We start from the raw sequence: 14941 nt of genomic DNA on the forward strand, positions 1-14941 counted from the left end.
GAGCATGGATCTAGGACAAGAAGCAGAGAAATAAACATAGAACCTTTCAACTATGATATTCTGGCTGCGAGCCTGGGGCGCTGTGGTTCTAAAAGAGGACTGAGCACCCTCTGCCACCTCTGAGCCACACTGATTGGCCCACGGTGACCATATATGACCACGTATGGTGGCCAGAGGTGACCAAGGAGGTTTTCTGCACAGGTACTGTGCACATTATTGCAACCAAACACACATAAAAGGTAGGACAGGTGGTTTCTGTAGTATCTGACAGACCCTCAGTTTCCAGGAAAGCCTAACCCCTAGCTCCTACAGTTGTCAGGTGCTTTTACATTTGGAAGTTCCTCTATCTTCATACCTGGGGGAACTCGAAAAGAGACAGCAAGAGCATGTCCTGAACTAGAACCTCAAGTCTCTTTGTGAAGTGTCATCCTCCTTTTTTTTTTCTTAATATTCTGACAGATAAAAAGGAACATGATGTTTATTATGCATAAATATAGAATATCCATACTTAGTGGGACCCTTCATGCCATCATCAGCCTTGTTAGTATTTCTTTTTTTTTTTTTCAATTTTTTTTTTTTCCAGCCATGCTGTACGGCATGTGGGATCTTAGTTCCCTGACCGGGGATCAAACCCACACCCCCTTCAGTGGAGATACTTAACCACTCGACCACCAGGAAAGTCCTAGCCTTGTTAGTATTTCTTAGTCACTTACTATGTGCCATTAGCTGTGCTAAGCTTGGTCTCTATGTTATCTCACTTAAGTCTCAGTGCAACTCTGTGTGGTGGGTGCTATTATCATCATTTAACAGAGGAAAAAACTTGAGTCTTACAGGAATGTAGAGACTTGTCCAAAGCTACTCAGCTAACAAAGCCTCATTTTATATTCAAGGCAGTGTGGTTCCAGAGTCCATTTTCTTAATCACTACCCTCTCCTGCAATAGGCCTGGAGCTAAACCCAGCCTCGATCTCAGGCACTTCTTTAAGATGAGTAAAAAGGTTTTATTTCAATTTTATAGTTCAGGAAGGGAGGTTGACTAGCTCAAGGGTTAGCAACTAGGAGTAAAATCCAGGTCATCAGCTTTCTCTTACGGTGTTCATTCTATCTCATCTTTTTGTCTTTTCACTAAAATCTTTCTTCCCCTTTCTTCACATCTCTATACATCACCATAGTCATTGTATACCAAAGCAGTTTATTCCTTGGAAAAAGCTAACCCTCACTCTTTCTTAGAAATGGACCAATGATGGTGAAACAAAGGGCTTTTCCAGCTCTGCCTGGATAATAACATTTAATATTTGTATAACATTTTATAATTGATAAATAATTAGCATAATGATAGGTAATATTTATTAAGTACTCACTATATGCCAGACTCTATTTTAAGTGCTTTAGATGGATTAACTCAATTTCTAGTTTCTCAATCTCAATCTCTACTGTTTTATGTAGGTATTATTATTATCCCCATTTTACAAAAGACGTGACTGGAGACTCAGACAAGTTAAGTGACTCAACAAATGTCACACAGCTGTTTGTGACTTGCAGTTTGGCTCCTGGGTCCTTCCACTTAGCCATTACACTATACAAATGGATCAGGATTAGAAATTAAAACCAAAAGTTAAAGAGTCTCTGAAGCTCCCAACTGCATTGTTAACCCCACTTTTCACACAGGGTTTTAAGTAAATCCTTGAAAAAATGTATTGACGTATGGGAAAACGTTTCCTTTTTAGCCAATACTTCGATAATCTGCCTTGCTTGCTTTGTAGTCTGTGCATTTCCTACCAGACTGAACATGAAGTGATTTTGCTCTGGCTACAGCAATGAAAAAAGGAGGACACATTTGTCCAGAGTTAATTCTGGTGCATATCCAAAGTTAGAAATGTACAATGTATTATCTCCAGTGTTTTAACAGTGAAAAGTATGTGTTGCATGATCCTTTTCCCAGTCTTCTTTTCAAATATATGTAATCTTTAAACTTGTTTCTTTTCCAACCATCCTGTTATGGCAGGCCTTTGAGGACTATTCTTCCATGCCTGCAGGTAATCACAGCTGAATAGGAAGGTAGAGGTGGCTCATATGGCACTGGGACATGTTCATAAAGATGAATGAGTAAGCCTATCCTGGTTGTCCTTGGAATGTAAGAGATATGCATAAGGGGGCTGTAACTCCTCTATCTGAACTCTATTAGTTAGCAAAAGGAAGTGAGGAGAGGGGCTACACTTTCAGCTCTTCCTCCTGACGCTATGTATGGGGCTTAAACATTAGAACAGAATATACAATTATGTCAATGCTTTTGGAAACATTTTTGAAATGAGAGATAAAGATTATTTTCTTTATTGAACTAAGAACATGAGAACAACCTCATTATTCACTGAGAATACTCGACACAAGAGTGTAGAGTCCCTTTATCCCATTTCTAAACAAAAGAATTCCCTAAACTTAATAGGACATTAGCAATGAAAATACAAATACGTTCCTTGGGGTAAAACACATATCTATGTCATTAGTTACCTCAGCTGATAAAAGGCTGATGTTAATGAGGTCAAGGCTTCCAGTTTGAATCCTCCTTTTTCTTGCCACAATTATCTTAATTTCAGATGTTTGCCATTGGTTATAATGGGGTGGTTGAGGGCATTATGGATGGGTCAGTGCAAATTCATTCATTCAGTTAGTATATATATACTGGGTGCCTACTATGTGCATGTTGATTATATATATCTAATTCATTTTTTTTTAATAGGGTATTTTGAGAAGCACAATCTGCTCCTCTTTTTTTTTTTTAATTAAAATTAACTTTATTTATTTTTGGCTGTGTTGGGTCTTCGTTTCTGTGTGAGGGCTTTCTCTAGGTGCGGCAAGTGGGGGCCACTCTTCATCGCGGTGCGTGGGCCTCTCACTATCACGGCCTCTCTTGTTGCAGAGCACAGGCTCCAGACGCGCAGGCTCAGTAGTTGTGGCTCATGGGCCTAGTTGCTCCGCGGCATGTGGGATCTTCCCGGACCAGGGCTCGAACCCGTGTCCCCTGCATTGGCAGGCAGATTCTCGCCCACTGCGCCACCAGGGAAGTCCCTCTAATTCATTTTTAATAGCTGTATCATAGTTCATAGGCTAGATATAACCTTGCTTTATTCAACCATTTTTCAGATGGATATTCAATTTTTTCTAGTTTTTAAAAAATAATCACAGTATTACAGTAAACATCCTTGTAAACATACTTATATCCTTACATCCATGGCATACAAGATAGGAATGATCTCTGTCAGTACTATTATTCAGTACTGTTTTGGAGGTTCTAGCTGATGCCATAAGAAAATTAAATGAAATACGCTATACAAACATTGGAAAAGAAGAGACAAAATAATCTTATTTTTCAGATTGTATAATTGTATACCAAGAAAACCCAAGAGATTAAACAACAACAAAAAATAGAACTAATGAAATAACTTGATAAGGTAGCTTAATAAAAATATACAAACTATTTAATAATTTTTATTTTTGCCAGTAATAATCAGTTAGATATGTAAAGGAAAAAATGAAATTATCCCATTTACAACAATGAAAAACTGAAAAACACTTTGGAATACATTTAACAAAGATGGGAGGAGACCTATATAAAAATATAATTTTGTTGAAGGACATAAAATATAGTCTAAATTAATGGAGAGACAGAACATATTTCTGCATTGGAAGATCTCATAGAAAAAAATATCAGTTATTCCCAATATTATATAAATAAGTAATCCAATTTGCTAAAATATGAATTTTTAAAAATTAGACAACATGATAAACATTATACCATTCATATGGATGAATGAACATATCAGCTTTGCAAATGAAATTTTGGAAAAAAAACATTAATGAGAGGGGACTTAGTCTGATACTGAACTTACTGCAAAACAATAGCAATTAAAATAGTAAGTTTAAGAAAGCATAAATAGATCAGTTAAATAGAATAGAGAATCTAGAAACAGATAAAGTATGTATATATGAGAATTTAGTATATGATAACATTTCATTTTAATGGGTGTGGAGGGAGGATAACAGCTTATTAAAAATGATGTGCACATAACTGACAATTCACTTGCAAAAAAATAGATATCTGACTCATACCATGTTTAAGATAATTCCAGATGGATTGTGAGGAGTTAATTTCATCTCCTAAATAATAGTCTAGGAATGACCATTTCTAAATGCTGTCACTCATTACAATGAGATAAACTTCCAAAGTTAAGAGCTTTACAGTTATTTATCTTGCTAAACATTCTGACAATTTTCTTTCTTGTTTTTAAATGCTAAGTTGGGTAGTATGGAGTTTTTTTTTAATTTAATTTTTATTTTATATTTGAGTATAGTTGATTTACAATGTTGTGTTAGTTTCAGGTGTACAGCAAAGTGATTCAGTTATACAGATACATATATCTATTCTTTTTCAGATTCTTTTCCCACAAAGGTTATTATAGAATATTGAATAGAGTTCCCTGTGCTATACAATAGGTCCTTGTTGATTATCTATTTTATATATAGTAGTGTGTATATGTTAATCCCAAACTCCTAATTTATGCCTCCCCCCCACCTTTCCCTTTTGGTAACCATGAGTTTGTTTTCGATGTCTGTGAGTCTGTTTCCACTTTGTAAATATGCTCATTTGAGTTTCTGCTGAAAAATCAGTTGTTAACCTTATGGGCATTCCCTTGTATGTTATTTGTTGCTTTTTCCTTGTTGCTTTTAATATTTTCTCTTTGTCTTTAAGTTTTGTCAATTTGATTAAAATGTGTCTTGGCATGTTCCTCCTTGGGTTTATCCTGTATCGGACTCTCTGTGCTTCCCGGACTTGAGTGTCTCCTTACCCATGTTAAGGAAGTTTTCGGCTACTATCTCTTCAAATGTTTTCTCAGGCAGGTTCTCTCTCTTCTCCTTCTGGGACCCCTATAATGTGAATGTTGGTGCGTTTGAAGTTATTCCAGAAGTCTCTTAGACTGTCCTCATTTCTTTCCACTCTTTTTTCTTTATTCTGTTTCGTGACAATTATTTCCACCAGTCTGTCTTCCAGCTCACTTATTCCTTCTTCTGCCTCATTTATTCTGCTATTGATTCCTTCTAGTGTATTTTTCATTTCAGTTATTGTATTGTTCATCTATGTTCTTTAAATCTTCTGGTTCTTTGTTAAACATTTCTTGTATCTTCTCAGTCTGTTCCTCCATTCTTTTTCTGAGATCTTGGATCGTCTTTGCTATCATTATTCTGAATTCCTTTTCAGGCAGATTGCCTATCTCCACTTCACTTAGTTGTTCTTCTGGGCTTTTATCTTGTTCCTGCATCTGGAACATATTTCTCTGCCATCCCATTTTGTCTAACTTTCTGTATTTGTGGTCTCTGTTCTGCAGGCTGCAGGATTGTAGTTCTTCCTGCTTCTGGTGTGTGCCCCCTGGTGGGTGAGGTTGGTCCAAGGTTTTGTGCAGGCTTCCTGGTGGGAAGGACTGGTGCCTGCCCACTGGTGGGTGGTGCTGGGTCTTGTCCCTCTGATGGGCAGGGTTGTGTCAAGGGGTGTGTCTAGAGATGGCTGTGGGTTCAGGACAACTTTAGGCAACCTGTCTGTTGATGGGTGGGCCTGTGTTCCCACCCTGTTGGTTGTTTGGCCTGAGGTGTCCCAGCACTGGAGCCTTCAGGCTGTTGGGTGGGGCCAGGTCTCAGTGCCAAAATGGTGACCACCAGGGGAGCTCACTCTGAGGAAAATTGCATGGGGTCTCTGCCACCAGTGTCCTTGCCCCTGCAGTGGGCCACAGCCGACCCTCGCCTCCCCAGGAGAGCCTCCAAGACCCACAGGTAAGTCTGGCCCAGGCTTCTATGGAGTCACTGTTTTGCCCAGGGTCCCAGTGCACATGAAACCTTGTGTGTGCCCTCGAAGAGTGGAGTCTCTGTTTCCCTCCATCCTGTGGATCTCCTGAACACAAGCCCACTGGTCTTCAAAGCCAAATGCTCTGGGGGCTCCTCCTCCTGATGCCAGACCCCCAGGCTGGGGAACCTGACATGAGGCTCAGAACTCTCACTCCTATGGGTGAACATCTGTGATATAATCATTTTCCAGTTTGTGGGTCACCCACTCGGTGGTTATAGGATTTGATTATATCATGAAAGTGTCCCTCCTACCGTCCTGTGGCTTCTTATTTGTCTTTGGATGTAGAATATCTTTTTTGGTAGGTTCCAGTCTTTTTTGTCAATGGTTGTTCAGCAATAAGTTGTGATTTTGGTGTTTTCATGAGAGGAGGTGAGCTCAAGTCTTTCAAATCCGCCATCTTGTCTCTCAGAAAATCCTGACAATTTTCTTAAAGAGGGAAAAAGAAGGTCATTGAAGACCTTGTAATACCACAGCCCAAATGACCAACACATTTTGGCTAAAAAATGGTTTGGCAAAATGCTTGGGGTTTTTGAATCCCTTTTGAAACTGTAATGATATTAATATGTGCCTTATTTTGTAACCATAAAATTACATTCCATCCTGAAAATCTTAATCTATTTAACTAGAATTTTCAAAGATACTTTTATCCAGAAGGAATGAGCTAGGAATCCCACGAAGGCTTCAATTTTGTGTGCCCTAAAACCACAGTCAGTGACACAAGATTTAAGACCCGTTTATCCTTGTTTTTATTTTTAGGTATGGCATTAGAAATGTGACAATGGTTATTTATTATTTGTAAATTATAAAGAAGATGGATTGCTATTTGAGGAATGGGTATTTAATATGTGTAAGAAGCACTGGTCTTTGAGTCTGGGCACCTGGATTCTGGTCACCATTACACCATTAATGTGGATGAGTAATTGGATGACACTGGGCCTCTATTTTCCCACATATAAAATAGGTATAACAATGTGTGCCATATATATCAGACATGTTATAAACATCTAATGACTAAAGTCCTTGATATTTGCTGCTACTATAGAAAGGAAAAAGTTACATAGGAAGCTAGAAGCAAAGTTACCTAGGACATCTCAAACTCCAATTGGGAATTTAAGATTGAGGGTTTTTTAAGTCCTGTTATTCTGTATAATCTACAAACATAAAATACATCCTTTGTACTTGTATAATTTGATGTGTTTTGGCAAATATATACACCACAAACAAGATACAGAACATTTTCATCATTCCAATTTTCTCCATGTCCTTTTGTATTCAGTCCCTTCCTCCCAGCCCCAGTCCTTGCTAAAAAGATATCTGTTTTCTATTCCTATGGTTTTGTATTTTCCAGAATGTCAAATAAATGGAATAAAATGATATGTAGGCTTTTGTGCCTGTCTTTGCTCACTTAGCATAATGCATTTGAGATTTGTCAATGTTGTGATATATATCAATAGTTCATTCCTTTTATTGCCGAATAATAATAGTCCAATATTCCACTGTAGAGATGTACCACTGTTTAACCATTCACCCATTGATGACCATTTGCTGCTGGGTTTTGGTGATTAGGAATAAAGATCTTATAAGGTTGAGTTTTGACTGTCCAATTTCTGGATTTATCAAAATGATATGTTTTTGTCAACTTCTATAATTTTTTATGTGTCTGTTTTTCTCAAATTTAACAGGAGTTTGCTATTGATCTTTCCTAAATTGTTATAAGAATCCAGACTTTAAAGGGTCTTCCTGTGTATCCTTAATGGCATTAATGACATTCGAGGGATAAAAACAGATCAAAGTAAATTAAAGCCTTTTAAGCAATGTCTCTTTTTATAATCTGACTACCTTCTATGTATCCATTAAAATGATCTTTTAGAAATGCACATCTGATCATAGTGTGCCACTATTTAAAGCACTCCAGTGATTCTATAAAAACTTTTAGTTAGTAGTTCCTTTTTGTTGAGTATTTACAGGGCCTGACTGTGCCACACATGTTCATTAATTAAATAATTCAATTCTTAGAACAGTCTTATGAGATAGGTTATATAGTGACAGAGCTGAGATTTGAAACCTGACAATGTGCAAATATCTTAGAATGGAATTTAAGGCTTTTAGTATCTGGCCTCAGCCTACTCATTGCCACTCTCAAGAGAGCAAAACTATTCATATTTTTTTGTCCACTCCATGGTTTTTCACCTCTGAGTTCTACACATGTTATTCCCTCTCTCCTGTATGTCCTGCTTGCCTGCCTAACTTTTATATATTGTTCAAAACTCAGCTCATTTGCTTATAGTAACCTACCTGTACACCAAACCTCTCTGTCTTACCTAGTCTGGTATGATCTAGTCTGGTAATCCTGGATGAGCCAGCATTAGAATGACTTCAAATATTTCTTCTGTTCCTTTCTCACTTTCTTCTCCTTCTGGTAATCCCATTACATTTATGTTACATCTTTTGTACTCCTCTCACACTTCTTGGACATTCTGTTCAATTTTTTTTCATTCTTTTTCCTCTTTGTTTTTTAGTTTGGGAGGTTTCTATTGGTATACCTTCAAGCTCACTAATTCTTTCCTCGGCCATGTCCAGTCTATGAATGTGCCTATCAAAGACATTCTTTATTTCTGTTACAGTGTTTTGATTTCTAGCATTTCCCTTTTGATTCTAAGAGTTTCCATCTCTCTTCTCTTCTTACATATTGTCCATTATTTCTATTAGTGTCATTAACATATTAATCATACTTATTTTAAATTCCCAGACTAGTAATTCCAAAATTTCTGCCCTATCTTAGTCTGGTTCTGATGCTTCCTCTTTCTCTTTGAACAGTGTGTTTTTTTCTGTCTTTTAGTATGCCTTGTAAATATTTTTAAAAATCCAGACGTGATGTACTTGGTAAAAGGAACTGAAGTAAATAGGTCTTTACTGTGAGGTTTTTTTAATGCTTATCTGGCTAAGAGTTAGGCTGTTTTTACTACTTGCTGTAGGTGTTAGAAGCTAAAAGTCTCTCTGGTGTCCTTATTTTTTACTTCCCTGTTATCCTTCTATTTTTCTAGAGACATATTCTTAAATAAGGTCTGTGTTGTGTATTTCTTTCAACTGTAATATCGTGTTATTATACAGGAGCACTATTGATGTACTGGTAAGGTGTTGGGCAAGGGAAAGCATTCTATAATCCTGTGATTAGATTCAGTCTTTTAGTGAGCCTAGTCCCTGGCCTGTGACCATCATATGTGCTTCTCGGCTTCCTGTAAGACAGGAAAGATAGAGAGGACTGGAGCTGGCTATTTCTTCCCCCACTTCAAAGGCTAGAGGAGGCTGGGGTTGTATATTTCCTGTACCCCACATCCTTTATGGGCAGGCTATTTGGGTATATTTCAAAATGGTTTACTTTCCCCATCCTTTGCCAGAAGCAGGATTTTTCTCTGATCTTCAGCCTGAGAAGAACCTGGTGGGACTCGTGGAGGTAAAACTTACAAAAGTGTGGGCCGCCCTCCAAGACTGGGCCCTCAGGGATTTTTTATTTCTCAAGCTAGTTCACACTTAGTTTCCAGAAATTAGTCAATTATCCTTTAAGTGTTCCTACCAGTTGGCTCCTGAGGCTGCTTCTGCTCCCAGTAAACTGTGATTCTCTGTATCTACCTGTCTCTCCAGTTTCTGGGACAGTGGCTTTTACTGTGACTTCAATTACCTGATGGAAATAAAAGAAGTTATTGAGTTTCAGTTTATTCAGCTTTTTTCTTGTTGTTAGGATGGTAGTAACAACTTCCAAGTCCTTTATGTGTCAGATAAGAAACAGTAAATCAACCCCTTCATTTGGATGGTAACTTTGGATTGTCTTTTGGATTGTTTCCAGACTCCTATAGAAATATGAGTCACATTAACTCCTAATAGTTATTAACATATCAAGATAGTTGTGTATGTAATTTGAAAGCTGGATACTGAGGGTAATGACAATAATAGAATAATAGTTAATATTTATTGAGTGGTTTTAGCATGTGGTGCTCTATATTACAGAGGATTTATATGTATTACCTCATTTAATCCTAATAATTACCCCTATTTGGTATATATTATGATTATCACCAACTTTTTAAAAATAGGTGAAGCAACTGAGGCTTAGATTGGTTAAGTAGCATGCTCAAGAACATATAACTTGGGATTTCATCCCAAGTATTTGAATGTGGGATTTATACTCAACCACTGTGGGGGTACCAAATTCAACATTAGGACTGTGAAGATAGAAAGTTAGAGGAAAAGAACTAGGGAGGGGAAGGACTCCCTGCAGTGGGTTATCCTAGGCATTTGGAGTGGAAGTACAAGATTGATACCCAATTCACAATTGTGCTCCTATCTCTTCCATCTTTAAAGTGAAGAAAGTTCAGGTTTCCTACAAATTGTTAGTCAGAGCCTAGATGCTCTGTGGAATAGTCCAGTCTCCAGGGGAAAGGAGAGAAGTTTGGTGTGAGGGAATGTGTGTTAGGTATTTGAAGAGGACCAGAGGTTATGTGATTGCCTTATGGTTGCACAGCTGCTTTGTGTCTGAACTTCAGAATCAGAATAAATATTTAAATGAATCTTCCTCGTGTTCTTGCTGTGAGAAATGAGTCATGTGCTCTGAATAGCACTGAAGTAACCATGACTAACAAATCAAACTGATTGAAATACACCTGTAGTTGTGATGATGCTATCTCAGAAGTAGACTGTGAATGTAGTGGTGAATATTTCAGGGTGGGAACTCCAAGATCCAAATATGGCTGGCAGCTTCAAGGGGCTTGGTCAACAGATGTTTCTGTTGAACATCCTAGGCTCCCAACCTAGCAACTGCTGGCAAATAACATCTTCCACTCAGGAAGGCTGGGAAGAAGGGAAGGAAGCTGGAATTTAAAGGCTGATGTGATTTTGACCGAGCAAGGATGTCCTACAGCAAACTGTTCTGTGAGAGGACAGCTGGACCATGAACTGAAGCTGTTTGTTAAACTTAAGTAAAACTGGTCCTCAGCGAAAACTTCCAGTTGATTAAGTTCAATGTAATGGTCTCAGAGGCATTAAATAATAGAGGCATTACACACTGAGGACAATATTAGGGGCCTGTTCCCATTCGAGGTTCTGGTAGTTTGTCCTTGCCTCAGATAAACAACCATCTTGAGACTTGACCTATGTGCTGCAAACTTTGTTGCCCACCAGGCTGTCAGAACTAAACTAAACAGGTCTGGAGGGAGTGAAGTATGGTAATGTTGTCTGTCCAATAAGAAAGAGATGATGGGAAGACTGGAGGCAGGAGAGAAGCAGTGACAGTAGTAAGCTTAGCAGCCAGCAGCTTAAGGCAGAGATGCTGCAAATAATGGAGTCAAAAACCTGGAAGACTTCTGAGATTTGATATAGGCACCCAGACGTGGGCAGGATAGCCAATGAGGTAACTTCGTGAAGGATGGGTTGGTGGGGGCAGGATATCATCTACAAGGTTCTTCTGAACAAAATATAGTTTCTCTACCCACCTGCTAGGATTAGTGTTGGAGTGGCCTCTTAGGAGCTATACATTTTCAGTGGGTTAAAGTATTATGTTGCTGGGGGATGGTTAACCAATTAGTGAAGATTTGTTTTTATCTGATTAGTCCATTAGCACCAAGTTTCACCAAGCAGAATCAGACGTTTGGAGGAGATATAATCCAGGATTGTGAAAGTTTAGGGATGAAAAGCATTCTCTGTGTTGGATGACCACTAAATATAGTGCTGCCCAACAAGAGTGTAATGAATAAACTCTGCAAGGCTCTGGATTCTGGCTGCTCATATGGTAGTGTATAGTATCCCCATATGCAGAGTAAAAAACTGAGACCTAAAGAAGTTAGGCAAATTTTCCCAAGATCACAGAACTTGGGTGAACCCCAGATTTTGACCTAGAGCTGTCTTGCTCTGAAGCTAGTTTGCCTTTTCATCTATATTACATTGTTCCGGAAGGATGGAGGTGACCTGAAGATAACATTTTCCTATAACACAGTTAAAAACAAAAACTCTGTTGGGTACAAGGAATCCTTTATAAGGCTAGATGACAACTTGAAAAGCACTTGGGACTATCTGTATCTATCCCAAAGAACATGTGAAGATTCCAGGCTGTTCTTCATCAGGAGTTATTTTGTAATTCCTGTACACTCTTTAGATTTTACTTCCTAGGGAAAAAAAACAAAGCAGTGTGCAGAGAAAATGAAAATGGTCAGAGCTAATTGCATATGGACTTTCCCCCCCAAAATGATATTAGAAAATGATGCCATTTGTCTTTGAATGAAGTGAGTGTGTGGGCTCATTTGCCTGCCCCCACCACTGCTATGTGAAAGTGAAGCAGCTCAGTTTTCATTTTCCTTTCCTCTCAAAATGCCCAGAGGGACCATATTTTTGTTTAATGACCTTCAGAATGATTCTTTAGAAATCTGAGGCTATCAGAGTTGGAAGCAATGCGAAAATAATTGTGGATTATTATTGTATGACGATAGTGGCAGCTGGGCTATTTTTTTTCTTTCTGTTCAGTCTTTCTTTTTCATTTTCCCAGAAACCTTATATCCCAAGGTTTAACTCAGAAGCAAATCTCATATAGGTGATAAACCTTGCCAGACATGGTATGTAATAGAATTTCAGACAGACCCTTAAGTGTTCTTTGGAAAGACCCTAGGGAGTGAAGCAGCTTTATATCTAGATGCCCTAGACAGTATTACTTTTATTTACTCTCTGACAATGTGTGTGGGTAGTTGTATTGGACATAAAGCAAGCATATCTCTTAAATATTATACCTGTGAACTTAAGTGTCAGTTTTTGTGTTTTGTTGTCAAAACTTCTGCTATCATAACAGAAGAAATTTTGTTACAGTAAAATCTAATAAATGGGTACTCACTCTTCCAAATCATTTTACGACATGTGCGCACACACACATGCACACACTCAAGCATGCAGAGCTGGGGATTGAGAGTCAGCACCGATTTTACTTTTACGTGAATATTTAGGATGTGTGTGCAGAGGGTGGGAGTAAGGGTGGGGAGAAGGAGAGGTAGAAGAGATGTTGTATATGCCATGGGGAAAGTGGAAACTGCCCTCAATTATTATTCAGGTCAACTGCCTCATGATCAATTTTTTAATTCCTTAACTGAAAGATCCAGAATTTAAATGATAAAATACTTCAGAGCCCCCTCACACCTATCCCCCACAGCTTCACTGATGTTTGCACAGCTTTTGGCCACCACTTTCTTTGAACACTTGAGATAAGTGGTAGACAAACTGGAGCAATATGTAAAAAGTAGTCTGAGAAAATTCCCAAAAGACAAAGCCACTTGGCTGAATATTCTTACATACTCTGCTATTGTTGTATCTCTGTCGGTCGACGGAAAAGCGTTGACCATTCCTTTCTAGTAAAGTCCAATTCCAGTAGCAACACATTCTTACCAGATGAGTAAAAGAATTGACCTCAAAACCCAAATCTTATTATCTGGTCACAGATCACTGAACTCAGAAAATAAGTGGATAATTTCCCCATTACCTTACTACAACAAAGTATGTCCTCATTTTACCTAGCTATGTTTCTAGAGAATTCCTCAAGCCTCATTTTCTTGATCCCCTTCCCCCCTCAACCTCCCCACAATAGATCTCTTGACTATGGGGAGAGAGACTCTTGAATATTATTATTAGTTTTTACTATAAAAATTAATTAAACCATTGCCAGTGTAAAAGCCAACTAGAATTTTAAAATAATGCCTAAGACTCCCTTGTTTATATTATGTTGCTAAGTGAACACTATCCTCTTAGAACTCTTAGGACATATTCCTGTCATATAGAAAGAATCAGGGCATTAAAATGCTATTTAGTGACTGCTCTACCTCTTTTGCATTTGGGGATCTTGTATGCTTTTCTGTTTTTGCAGAATGTCTCTAAGGACTTTCTGCTCTTGGGATCAGGCCTTTAAAGTGGTTCTTAGGGTGATAGTTGTGATGTTTCAATTGGATACAGTAAGATGCATTTGTGATGTTTTCTGGTCATTGACATAACTCTTTATCTACATATTTTGAAAACTAAAGAGAAGAGTGCAAAAAAGTGAAAGTACTAACTTGCCAGTACTAAGACTTAGTGATGTGAATTTTTATTTTTTGCTTACTTGAAAATATTTTCTCTGCAGGAATGCAAACCAAAAATGTGGAGAAGCATCATAATACAGAAAGGAAATGCCCTTCTAATCCAGGAAGTTCAAGAAGAAGATGGAGGAAATTACACTTGTGAGCTTAAGTATGAAGGAAAACTTGTAAGAAGAACAACTGAATTGAAAGTTACAGGTAAGCATTGGTTTTACCAAATCATGGCAAATGAGATTTTAAGTATAATTTGGTACAGGAAGAAAAAGTTTCCAAACAAAGAGTAAACTAGCTGTGAATTTAGAATTAGCTACAAATAAAATAGTTGTGAAGCTCACTATTAATAAGTTGTACTGATAAGCTAGCTATATGTGGAATATGGACAATTAATTTAGGGAACATGGTACCAGTTACTGCATATCTGTTCTCTGCTTTTATGAAAGGTTCTTAACTCTTCAGGGTATCATTGATTGTTACTAAGCGTCTCAGAAAAGATATGCTGGAACCACTTTAGAATGTTGACTTAACCCATATGTGGAGTCTTCTTGCAGGAGAAGGCTGCCTCAGAATGAGGTTCTGTTGGGCTTTTGTAATGAAATCTTCTTGGACTGCATCCAAAATATCATTTATATAGAATTGCTCATAAATGAGTGATGTTATTGTGAGGTTCTAGTGATTCTTAAATAGAGCAACTCCAAATGAATAGCATGCACATATGTTTTACATCAGAAGTACAAGCAAATTGTAAATTAGTAATTCTACTCACAATGGAAGAGAGAGACTCAGAATATTCTTACCTGGTGGAGAATGTTAGTAAGTAATTTTCAGCAAAATAGGACAGACCCTAATGACATAAAAGTTATCCCTGACAATGGGTGTGATGGACCTTAAGAAACTGTGTGACAAAAGGTCCACCTACTATTGTGCCTGAGCAAATCTTGACTAATTTTATT

The 14941-nt window shown here is 37.9% G+C and overlaps 1 protein-coding gene across 4 annotated transcripts in view; it reads left to right on the top strand.

Annotated features, from left to right (window-relative positions):
- IL1RAPL2 (interleukin 1 receptor accessory protein like 2) overlaps positions 1-14941 on the top strand; it is a 1100174-nt gene that overhangs the window by 613613 nt on the left and 471620 nt on the right. For all 4 annotated transcript variants that reach the window (XM_082447592.1, XM_082447591.1, XM_082447594.1 and 1 more), the window contains one exon: positions 14036-14189. In XM_082447592.1, the coding sequence (XP_082303718.1) occupies positions 14036-14189 (154 nt within the window). The remainder of the gene's footprint in view (positions 1-14035; positions 14190-14941) is intronic.

This window comes from Balaenoptera physalus, assembly GCF_965194825.1.
Source record: "Balaenoptera physalus genome assembly, chromosome: X".
NCBI classification, from domain to species: domain Eukaryota; kingdom Metazoa; phylum Chordata; class Mammalia; order Artiodactyla; family Balaenopteridae; genus Balaenoptera; species Balaenoptera physalus.